The sequence below is a fragment of the Falco punctatus genome (assembly GCF_963210335.1).
Source record: "Falco punctatus genome assembly, chromosome: 1".
Taxonomy (NCBI): Eukaryota; Metazoa; Chordata; class Aves; order Falconiformes; family Falconidae; genus Falco; species Falco punctatus.
In genome coordinates, this window is record NC_137580.1 from 43,784,623 (window position 1) to 43,796,381 (window position 11,759).

Below are 11,759 nucleotides of genomic sequence, written 5' to 3' on the forward strand. Positions count from 1 at the left end.
GAGCAACAATTCCGTTTAAGACCCGGAGATTTACGTCTCCTGAGCGACTGACAAAGACTCTCCAAATTGTCCCGCACCTTTGACCGTATTTTTCTTGTTACACGTGTGGGTCCGACCGAGTGCTCTGCCCCGGAGGAAAAGGAATTGCCGGAGCGGGTCCCCCTAGAAGCCCCGGGGTGTCGCGATCGTGACAAACACCGAGAGCTTTTGCTCGGCACAAGGATGCCCCTGCCCTCAAGCTCCCCCGAAGCACCAAGGCGAAAATCAACTTTTATTCATTAAGTCGCGCCCCGCGACTGTCAGCCCTTCCCTCCCGCAGTTAGGAGCGAACATGCCGATGTTGGTTGGTTGTTTAATTTCGGACAATTCCCTTATCCGAAGCTAATTAACTGCGATCTCAGCCCCGGCCGTGTGAGACGGGCGGCAAAATTACACATAAATACGTTCAAGCGAATTTCAGCCTTCGCGTTCCCGTCGGGGCAACCGCAGCGATGCTAATCTCCTCCAGCCCTCAATTTCGGGGCCGGTTTAAGGGATCAGGGACGATCGTGGGAAAGGGGGATCGGATCCCTGAGAGCTGGGTCAGCGCGGGGAGCCCCGGTGAGGGGGCGCCCGGGGCGGAGGGCGCCGGGGCAGCGCGGAGAGCTCCCCCCCCCCCTCCCAGCCGGGACGGGGGCGCAGCCAGGGCTAGGGGGGGCCGGCAGGCTCGGGGATGCTATCCCCGCCGTGCCGGCAGCCAAATCTCTGGCGCCGCCCGCAGCTCCCCCCGCCGGTCCCTCCCCCATGGCCGCTTTTGGGGCCCGGCCTTGCCCCCCTCCGCCTCCCGCCCCGGAGCGGAGCCGCGCTACTGGCTGCTCCCTGCGCGCCGCCGCCGCCCGCCCAGCCCCGGCCGCGGGCGGGGAGGCCGGGCGCGCAGCAGCGCCTATAAGGGCACCGCGCCGCAGCCCCCCGGGATTTTTTGGTCTGGGGCCACTGGGGCCGCGGGGGGGGGATCCTGTCCGCGGGAGAGGACGGGAGCGGGGGGGGGAGCGCCGGCCGCCCTGCATGGCCAGGGATTATGAGCGCCGGTGAGTTGCAGCAGGCGCAGCCCAGAGCCTCGGCGCCGGCGGCCGCCCCTGCGCCCCCGCAGCCCCGCAGCGCCCAGGAAGCCCCCGACATGGCGGTGTACTGCAGCGAGAACTTCAGCGTCTACCCCCAGCCCAGCCTCCACCCGCCCGGCGCCGCGGCCGCCGCCGCCGCTGCCGCCGCCGCCGCCGCCGCCGCCGCCGCTTCCTCGGGGCAGCGGGCGGGCGGGTACGCGCTGGGGGACTACGGGGCGCCCGCCAACGCCGGCTACCTGTGGGGCATGAACAGCCCGGCGCCCTACCTGCAGGGCCCGCCCGGCTCCGCCGCCGCCACCGCCGCGCCCTTCTTGCCGCCGGCCTCGTACGGCTGCTCGCGGGGCGGGCAGCTGGTGGGCTCGCCCTCGGCGCCCGGCTCGCCGTCGGCGGGCGGCGCGGAGCTGAGCTGGCTGAGCCTGGCCAGCCAGGAGGAGCTGCTGAAGCTGGTGCGGCCGCCCTACTCCTACTCGGCGCTGATCGCCATGGCCATCCAGAGCGCCCCCGAGAGGAAGCTCACCCTCAGCCACATCTACCAGTACGTGGCCGAGAACTTCCCCTTCTACAAGCGCAGCAAGGCGGGATGGCAGAACAGCATCCGCCACAACCTCAGCCTCAACGACTGCTTCCGCAAGGTGCCCCGCGACGAGGACGACCCCGGTGAGGCCGCCGCGCCGAGCGGGAGGGTGGGCTGGGCCGGGGGGGCGGCGGACGCGGGGCCCGCGGGGCCGCCGGCACCACCGTGAGGAGAGCGGGCGGCAGCGGTGCCCTCGTCCGGTGGGTCCCTGGTCCTCTCAGGCCGGGTGCTGTGCGGAGACCGGGCCGCCTTGGCCCCTCAGGCCGGGCGCTGTGAGGAGAGCGGCCCCCCTTCGCCCCAGCCAGGCCCGCCGCTGTGAGGAGACCGGGCTGCATTGTCCCCTCGGGGCCGCCGCTGTGAGGAGACCGTCCCCCTTCGCCACCCTCGGGCCCGGCGCCGTGAGGAGACGGACCGGGCTGCCTCGTCCCCTCAGGCCGGCCGCTGTCAGGCGACCGTCCCCCTTCGCCCCAGCCTGGCCCGGCTCTGGTCCCCGCGGGAGGTGTAGGCGAGGGGCGGCCGGCCCCAGCCCTTACCCCCTCCCCGAGCAGGCCGGGAGTGCCGGTTGTGCAAGACCCGGCTCCTTCGCCCGTGATTCACGGCGCCCCTCCCTGCCCGGCGCTCGCCGGCCTGGCCGCGGGGCACAGCCGGTACCCGGGAGTGGGCGGGGGCGCGCCCGGACAGTGCCGGCCCGGCCCGGCGGGGAGCGGACATGGTGGGGCCACTGCCTCTGTCAGGCCCGGGCATGGGCAGGGGACAGCTAGTGCCACCGCAGCCCCCTCATGCTAATCCTTGGGTGTGGGGTAGCCTGTCTGCAGCCCCCAGCACTCAGTGCTGCTGGCCCCTCAGCCTACCTGGGTGCACCAGCCCGCCTTTCCCTCAGCCCCTCTAAGAAAAGCCATGGCAGAGGCACTGTCGTGTCACCTACTGCTGAGATTGCTGCCCTGCTTCACATTTCCTTCGGCCAGGTCTGAGGCAGAAGTGCAGATCCTCCAGGGAGGTTCACACTCTGTGATGGGGAGGTTCTTCTCTGGGTGGCCTTCACTTGAGCATTGAAGGGATGGAGGTGATGATGTCCTGGAGCCAGGTTTTGTGTCTTTGTACTGAACAACAGATAGAGGAGGAACAAGTGTAGGGGAGATGTGCCTTCTGTGCCGATCAGACAAGATGTAGATATTGCTCATCTGTGTGCGGTGGGGCTGTCTGTCACCAAAGTTGACTTACTTTCTTGTTTCTCCCGTTTTCCACCAGGGAAGGGAAACTACTGGACCTTAGATCCCAACTGTGAGAAGATGTTTGACAATGGGAACTTCCGTCGCAAACGCAAACGGCGCTCTGAGCCCAACACCCCCGCGACTGCGTCTGCAGCCTCCTCTCTGGGGGGCCTGAAGGCTGAGGAAGAGCGACCCATCCCAGCTGCAGGCAAACCCTGTGGAAACAGCCCACCCCCAGAGCTGGACCCCTCGCCTTCTGCCAGGGACCATCCCAAAAGCTCCTCTCCCTCCAGTATCATTTCATCCACCCCTAGCTGCCTCAGCACCTTCTTCAGTGGCATGAGCTCCCTAAGCGGTGGAGGCAGCCGGCTGACAGGGGGTCTCGGCAGTGACCTGCATCACAGGAACTTCTCTGCTGGACAGCTGAGCAGTGGCACTTTCACCCCTTCCAGCAGCTCTTCTCAGGAGGTGCCTTCACCAGACCAGCTGCAGCGGGTTGCAGGACCTTCCCCTGCCTACTACAGCTCCTTCCATCCCAACAGCAGCAGCCAGGGAGCCCAGTACAATCACTACTACAACTTCACGGTTAATAGCCTCATCTACACCCGGGATGGAACGGAGGTTTAGGATGCTGGGGCAGTTGGCTGGTGACCACTGCAAAGGGAATGGGAGTTGCAGGTGTATCTGGCAGCATGGAGGACCATATGCTTTTGCGAACAGCATTTCAATGTGGACACTTCCCAGGAGTTTTTCCAGGAAGACAGATCTTCTCACCTTTCAAAATAAGAACAACCCCTTAAGCACCAGCAGAAGGCAGATGCAAAGTCTTTTCCCCGTCCTGGAAAATGTTAGGTGGTTTAGGTGGCTTTCCATCTAGGTTCTGCAGATGAAAGCAAACTGAATCAATGTTTCGAGAGGTTTCTAATCCTGAATGTAGAGTAAGAAGTTTTAGAACTATAACCACAAAGCGGTATCAGCAAGAGCCGAGTGTAGACATCCAGTGAGTCTTAGAAGAGAACAGGAAAAAAAAATGAAGAGATTTCTTATGAAGTGCCTTGTACAATGTATTAAAAAACTGTTCTGCCAGCAGTTGCCTCTGTAAGCCCTTGCTTTCTGCCCTGATCCTGCAATATGTAATGCACAGGGGGAGATGCTGTGGGTAAACACCCACCCAAAACCTCCTCGAAACCCACGGAAGTTTGCTCTGCTCTTCCTGTGTATGACATATTGTACAGCCAGGGCCGTGTCTTGTAAAACGATCTTTTTCCCTGAGCTTAGTACCAAAGATAACTCTAGCCACGCAGCTTTAGCACGAGAATAAACACTGGGGTATTTTTATACATATTTGTACGTAATGTAACTCTCCTGTACATATGTTTCTATGTGGTTTTATATTTGTAAATTATGCTCTGGAGCTGTACTTATTTATAATGTGTTTTAAACTTTGTTAAAGTTTATTTTACTTTGTTCCTCTTCTTTTTGGTTTTTTTTTTTATTTGTTTTTATTTTTTTGTTGGTTTTGGTTTTGTTAGTGTATTAGTGAAACTTTTCAGGCTGAACAGCTGTTGGGAATAAAATGTTAACAATTGTTAGATTTTTGCTTGGTTGTTCCTCAGTATGTTTGAGGTATTTTAAAACTCTGTGGGAGACAGGTTTTGCTTTCACATGGTTTGGGATAAAAGGTACAAAGATTTATGAACAATTTCATCTGCACAGTAGGACAGAAAAAAACCTGCTCTGGGCCCAAAGGAGACACATCTGAGCTGATTTGCAGCCTCTCATTGTCTCACTGTGCGGAGTGGGCACTCTGGGCTTTTTTGTTTGTTTTTGTCAATGGCCTGAATTACAGCTTTCCTTTTTCAGCCTGCTTTAGTGGGAGGAGGGGAAAAAAAGCTTCCAAAAGTAAAAGAAGCGGGGCTGGTTCCAGCGTGGTGCCAGCTAGCAGGAGATATGAAGTCTGAGCTTGACTGTTGGCTCGATCCATTTTGCAAATCAGTTTTTCTAATAGGATTGCACCTGCTTAAAATGGCAGGCTAGTCGAGAAGTTGGACCTGTGAGCTAGTGGGTCAGGCACTATAAACAGGTGCTCCTGAGAATCCTCCCTGATTCACGCTGCTAGGAAAGGAGAATCTGTCCTACAGCAGCCATTATGCCAGACGATCAACTCCCAATTCTTGCCCTTTGCATAAGCTGTTTGTTGGGCACTGTGTGTGGGTAGAGCGTAAATATATATGTCTTCATGAGTAATGTAGCATCAATAATGAAGTTAAGCATGAAATCGCAGCTGTTTAACATATATGCATCTGCCATGATGTAAGGCCATCCCTGCAGGCTATTCAGAAAACAAAATTGTTGGCAGTGCTTCTTCACTGGCTACCTGCATAACATACAGGGTAGTGATGCAAGACAAACCACTGGCCTGATCTAAAATACAATGAAGATGTGACGAAACATCAGATGACTTCCATGCGCTTGGGAGTGGGACCAAGTACTTGCCCCAGCCCTGGCCAACCGCCATTTGTGCAATAGCAGAGACCAGTGGGTGGGTGGCAACTCCTGCCTCATCCCCCTCTCGCTCACCCCTTCCCAGCACAGATAACATCTTTTTGGCTTTAGGGGTAATTCCTCCACGTCTTGATTTTTGATTGTGACTCAGGTGATGCAGTGGTAGTGATAATGGAAGGGAAAAGGCAGACTGCCACTAGCAAAAAGGCAAGGTGGGCAGTCTTGTCCTGCAGCAGGTGTGGAATAGCTTTATTTGGATTTCAGACTGCCGAGTTTGATCTAAAAGGGGCGGAGGGATTCCCAACACCTTTAAAAGATTTAGAGCCAGTCCTCAAGTAAGCCAGGAACTGCTTACTCAGGCGTCTAAGCTGCCGTTGCACCCCTTGTCTGCTCCACCAGCCTGTTGTCAGACCTTAGCAAGCAGTGGGCCAATGTGGGACACTTGCATGTGTCCAGTTCATGTTCTTCCACCTGGATTTGTTTCAGGATTTATCCTCTGCCACTTCCATCAGCTGTGTGTTACTACAGACAGTACCCATGTTTGCTCCTGAGGATCCCAAGTCACTGGCAGATTGGTGTTGCTGTGTGCTCTGCCTCTGGCAGTATGTCCTCAGCAAATATCCCATGGCTCAATAAACATTCTCAAGCCACATCAGCTGGGTGGTAGCATAGCCAGAACCTACCAGAGCACAGCCAGGGAGGGGATTCACCCGCCGCAGTGCTCCAGCCCTGCTCCTGAGCAATGGTGGTGGGCTTTGGGGAGGTTTTGGCACGTCTAGCTGTCCCCAGTGCACCTTTCCTGCCATTAGCGCCAGATCCTGCTCCCTCCAGGGAAAGTGAGCCCTTCACTAGGAGCAGGGCCCATGGTCCCTGCTGCGGACACAACCACCCCAAAGGCTGGTGTGCTCCAGTTAAAGCATTCTGCCAAAGGGACACCTGAGAGCAGGTTTCAGCAAATAGACACCCAGTCTGCAGAGAGGAGCCAAGTGAATGAGCTAATGGCAGCCTTTTAGGTTTCCTTTTGTCATTAAAAGAGACACTTCTTTTAGCAAATCTTGGGAGAGGGAGGGCAAGAAGATTGAGTTTAATGAAAGGCACTTAAAAGCAGCAGGGCTATTGTCATGGGCTTTGGGGGTTTGCTGTGATTCCTCCATTGAAGGAGGGGTAAAACAAAGGCAATTAGCCTGCTGGTCCCACCCTGAGAGTCCCTGCTCTCCTCTAAATGCCAAGGCCGTGCCTGGGATGGATTCTCCATGACAATGAGCCTCTTCCCAGCCTGGGTCAGGCAGTAGCCCAGCAGCCCCGGGCATAGCCTGCTCCCAAGGAAGTCAGTGGAGAAATGTCCTTCCCTTGGAGAGAGGCTCCAACTTCAGGACTCCATCCTCTCTGCTCTGGCAGCCATCGGAATCCCCTTGTAAAGTGACATCTTTGAGGGAGCAGTGTTCTCGTGGAGGGTAGTTGGGAGCCCGCAGATCCCAGCTGCTGGACCCTAAAGCTAAGTGTTGCAGCAAGTCTCATCTTCTTTTCTCCGCTCTTTCTAGAAAGATGCCACCTCAACCGGGCAAGGCTGATGCAGTGCAGTGGTACTCAATGTGAAACCACGGTCATGCTGATGACTGCAGGCAAAGCTGTCTGGTACCTCTGCCCTGTGCTGCCCGTACCCTCCAACACTCCCAGCCAGGGACTGTGGCTCTTCCAGCACACACAACTACTAAAAAAGGCAGTCCCTCCTTGAAAAGAAGTACAGTCCAAAGGCATTTCAAGAGACACGTTGGATCGGTAACACAGATGCTTGCTGGCTCCTACATGTGGCACTTCTCCAGGATGGGGTCGTTTAATTTTGCTCAGCGCTGGCCTTATCGACATGCCAGCAAAGGTTCAGGCAGGCACCCACTGCAGGTCTGCACTTGAGCTACTCCACAGTACAAAGGCTTTGCCAGTACAGCTGGATCAGCCCAGTCCCCTAAAGGAGACCCAGCTCCCATCAACAAAGGAAACTCTTGTGCCAGTAAAGTTAAAGCCCCCACCCCCAGCAACACCGAATATATTGCGGGGCGGTGGGAGGGGATTCAAGAGGCAGAACACAGCCACCCGCGCTGGGTTTCATCGCCCGCCAACTCTTTTGGAAATAGGGCTTCAATTACTGCCACTGGCCATGGACTGTGGTTTGCATCTCCTCTGAAGGAGGCAGCTTTTGATTTGCCCTGTTGAGGGTGATTTTTCCCTGAAATCTTTAGGAATAGTTAAAAAATATAGTTGCATTCAAGGAAACTGCAGATATCCTGCCCTTGCCCTCTCTGTATTTCTAGTAATGGAAAACCTTCATCAGACTTCTTGAGATAAGACCCCACAAGCCCCACAGGTCTCACCTGACATTCAATGTGATGTATCTCAGTTCTTCCCTGCTCATTTATGGAAGGTGGTCCTGTCAGTCTTGTTTTGATAGCACACAAAATAGGAGGGACAAAACCTCATCTTGTAGCTTGATCTAAGATGAGAATCAGGCCTAACTTATGGTACATGGATGGCTGATGCTTCAGCTAGATAGACCTCTGCCTCTGCCAGATGGAGACTGCAATTGTTGGGAAATTGTTGTTTCTCCTTAGACTTTGAAAAAAAAAAAAAAAAAAAAAGACTAGTTTTATTGTCCTGTTAGAAAATCCCTCCAAAACAGGTTTTTATTTCCAATTATTGAAATTATTCCTATTATTGAAAGAAGAAAAACATGGATTTACCTTTTCTTTTTCCTTCTCTTTTGCAGAAATCTCCATCAAGCTGAACTCCGCCCCCACCCCCCCACCCCCCGGAACATTTTCTATTAAAAAGAAGGCTGATGGAATGTTTTTGACCAAATTACCAAGTGCAATATTCACCTGGGTAAGATGATGAGAATTTGCCCCTCAAGGAATAACTGAAGTGTAATGTAGAACATCAAAGGTGTGGGTTTTTTTTACCTTATACTTGAGCTATCTCTGAATCATATCAAATAATCTTCTCGTTTCATAACACCATACAATGCAGGCTAAAAGTGTATGTGATGTGCTTTGTGTACTGCTGAATGGATGATTAAACTGTCTAACCTGAGGGATATTCATCCAGGGCCTGCCCCAAACATAGTGAAGTCAGGGGAAAGACTCCCACTGACTTCAGAGGGCTTTGGAGCAGACCCATAATCAGCCAGCCTCTCATATACCTCAGGTGGTGTCTACGAGACTGCCTGGGGACACGTGAAAGGAGCTAAAGATTGCAGATTTGTGAATTAAACATCATAGGCCTGATCCAGGCAATTGGTTGCCATAGGAGAGTGGGAGCTGTCTCCCCCATCCGCCTGGGCTCCTCAGATCATTTTCGCTTTCCATGCAGTCCATTGTGTCTGGGATTTATTGGCAACGCAAAGCTCTCACCATGCGGCCAGTCCACGTTTGCAATAAACAGTGACAAATCAGATCAGGACTGATGGTTAATCTGCCCTTGGACCCTTCAAGTGGCGCTGATTTTTTATCTAATTAAAGTAAATAGTGGAGCTGAGCTCTGCCATTTCCCTCCCAGGCCAGTTCGGAGGGTGGCAGAACCTGCCTCTTTGGGTCCACCACAAGTAGTGATCCTGAAACACACAGGGTTAGTGCCTCAACTCCAAGAAAGCAGAAGGACTCAAAGCTAACACCTAGGCAGAACCAAGCTTGGACTTCCTTCAGCAAAGCAAATGATGCTCACATGGGGCCAGATTATATTGCATGTGTGGGGAAATGATATTTACACCCATGTAAGTGTTCTTCTAACCTAGACAGAGGACATCCAGTGAAGCTACCAGGCGACAGGTTCAAAAACAGACCAGAGGAGGTGGAGGTGCCTCACTGGTTGTAGAGATGCCCTGGGGATCTCCTTACTTCAGGAGGATGGAAGGGCACATTCATAGAAAGGAAATGCAGCAGGGGTTAAGGAAATGCAAAGACCCCCACCTTTAGGTAGAAAGTTCCTGAACTGCAAAGTGTTGGCACATGGAAATATATTTTGGGAAAGTACCACTGAATGGGATAGCCTTCCCTAGGCAACCACCTTTTGGCACTGTGAGGCAGGATGGTGAGTTTGACAGTCTGATGCAACAGAGCCCTTTTATGTTCCTGTATTTATAGTAGTGTAGTTAAAAGCATCATTTCAAGTTTCCATCTTAGTACAGGCTGATGCAGAGCTCTGGCCCATCCTATTGATTTTCACGAGCACTGAAGACACTCAGCTTGCTGCAGCAGTTCTCACTCTAAATAAAAGCTGGCTAAGTTAGAGCAGACGAGTTGCTCTCTGCAGGTGCCTGCTTCTCTCCATGCCATGCAGAGGAAGCCTAGAGAGCGAATTTAGGCCAAGCTTTTAGATCTCCCTCAGGGCAGGAGTGCATGGTTATCTGGAAGTATGGGGCATCTGTCATGTGTGGTCTTACATCTGGTTACAGATTAGTACCATGGCCACCAGAGATGGAGAAGTCCAAGAAGGTTTCAAAGCAAGACACAAACCTAATCCATAGGTCAGCCTACTTAGTTATAGGAGAGGTAGATGAGAAGAAAACTCCTGCATAGCCTTTCTTTCTCCGACACAGCAGCATCTCAGCCTTGCTTTGGTTCATTCGGTTCTGCAAAGAGCCAGAGAATTTCATTGAGGTGGTGCAGAAAGGTTTGATGAGCTTTTTTACACACTGTATTCTTGTTCACATACTGCCCTAATCGGTGTAGGCACTTTCCAGCAGTGCAGCATGATCAATATGTCATATGTATTCTCTCTTTCCTGCAAAAATTGCTCATGAAGAGTAAAGCTTATGGTTTTGCAGGGGAATATTGTTTCCTAGATGTCCAGGCTGCTCTGCTTTTCTTGTAGAAAAAGCTCTTTGCAAAGGGCAGCCTTGCTGGAGACGGTAGGAGGTAAGATTTGTGGTGCACCAAGAATTGCAGCTCCACCGCACCCTAAGCTGTCCCCAGCACCTGGGGCAGCAGTTTTAAAGTTTTGAGCACAAATCATTATTTGATCAGTAGCATCAAAACCATCAGATGTCTCAGTGGCAGCCAGTTGGACAACCTCTGCTGGCCAACAGGAGAGCAACACTCATGACAGAGCTAGGGCAAGACGCCCTGGTCTTGCACTGATGAAGCTTCATCAGGGTCCTTCATTAGACCAGAGCTCATCTTCAAGTTCAGGGGAATGGATTTACATCCTAGGGAAGACGATGTGAGTTTGTGGATTTCCCACAAGATACCAAGTGAAAACAAACCCTAGCCTTGTCAGATAGAGCTCTCAGCTCACGGGAACTGGCTGCATGTAAACCCATACAAGCTAATGAAGAGCAGCTGGGTTCGGTAGCTAAGGCAGCCTGTGCCTAAATGGAGATATATGTTGTCAAAAGACAATAAGAGCTGTCATACTTTGGTGGAGAAAAAATTAATGCCTTCTTCCTCTCCAACATTTGCAGCTTATCCTTGGCAGCATGGCAGGGAAGCAGACCTGACAAGAAACCAAGGAGACCTGTCAAAGAATCAAGGAATGTGTTTATTATAATTGAACAACAGACTGTATTTATTTTCACTGTCCCTGTCAGGGAATAGTTGAGTAGTGGGAAGACTAGAGCAACGAGCATGTCATGAATGTTAAGGTCATTTATCATAACTCTGAATGCTGTTTCTTTCCAGACAGCAGCTGCTTGTCACAGTGTGAAACCTCATTCTCTACCCTGGAAAGGTGACAATCCAAAGAGACAAGTATGACTGAGGAAGTGTTACTGGCCCTGTTTTACTGCAAGGAGTCAAGGAACATCATGGGAAAGTGATTTGCTAAAGGTCACACAGTACTATAGCAAAGTTAGGTGTCAAATCCATACTTCCCAATGCCTCCCACACATAACTGTCCCTGCTGAGTCAGCCTGACACATTCTAGCATGGCTGCAAACTCACCCTTCCTTGGCACTCTTAGAGGAAAGCACAATGGATCACAACGTTGCTTACCCAAATCTTACCTACAGCTGCTTTACACAGGAGCATGAGCGCTGCTAGGGAAATGCTGGTCCTGCCTAGGGAATCCAGTAGCATTTAAACTTGCTCCCTCCAAACACCACAAGTCACCCTTGCAGCCAGGGACTGGTTCTCTCCCAAGGGATTTTCATAGTGTGTAAGACCTGTTCTTAACCACAGGACAACTGGAAATGTGCTTAACTTGCCAGAAATAATACCAGCAGCTGGGAGCCGCATTGACCTGAAACTTGTGATCCATTTCCATGCATTACAAATGGTTTTATAGTAGGAACGTTTAGTTTGAATGCCACAATCTTAAAAGAAAGGGTTAAAATGTGTTATGAGTTGAATCCTGCTTTCAAGATCTGATAATCTAATTACA

At 52.6% G+C, this 11,759-nt stretch overlaps 2 protein-coding genes across 2 annotated transcripts in view; one reads left to right on the forward strand and one right to left on the reverse strand.

Annotated features, from left to right (window-relative positions):
• LOC308069030 (uncharacterized protein) overlaps positions 1 to 1,506 on the reverse strand; it is a gene marked incomplete at both ends in the record, with an annotated part of 42,421 nt that extends 40,915 nt beyond the window's left edge. Inside the window, one exon of the transcript XR_013930253.1 lies at positions 1,367 to 1,506. The remainder of the gene's footprint in view (positions 1 to 1,366) is intronic.
• FOXI3 (forkhead box I3) lies at positions 1,058 to 4,477 on the forward strand (the record flags this gene model as incomplete). Its single annotated transcript, XM_080400269.1, has 2 exons — positions 1,058 to 1,757; positions 2,923 to 4,477. 2 exons carry the CDS (start codon positions 1,058 to 1,060, stop codon positions 3,510 to 3,512), a joined length of 1,290 nt encoding a protein of 429 aa, XP_080256395.1. The 3' UTR covers positions 3,513 to 4,477.
• Positions 4,478 to 11,759: the final 7,282 nt, after the last annotated feature.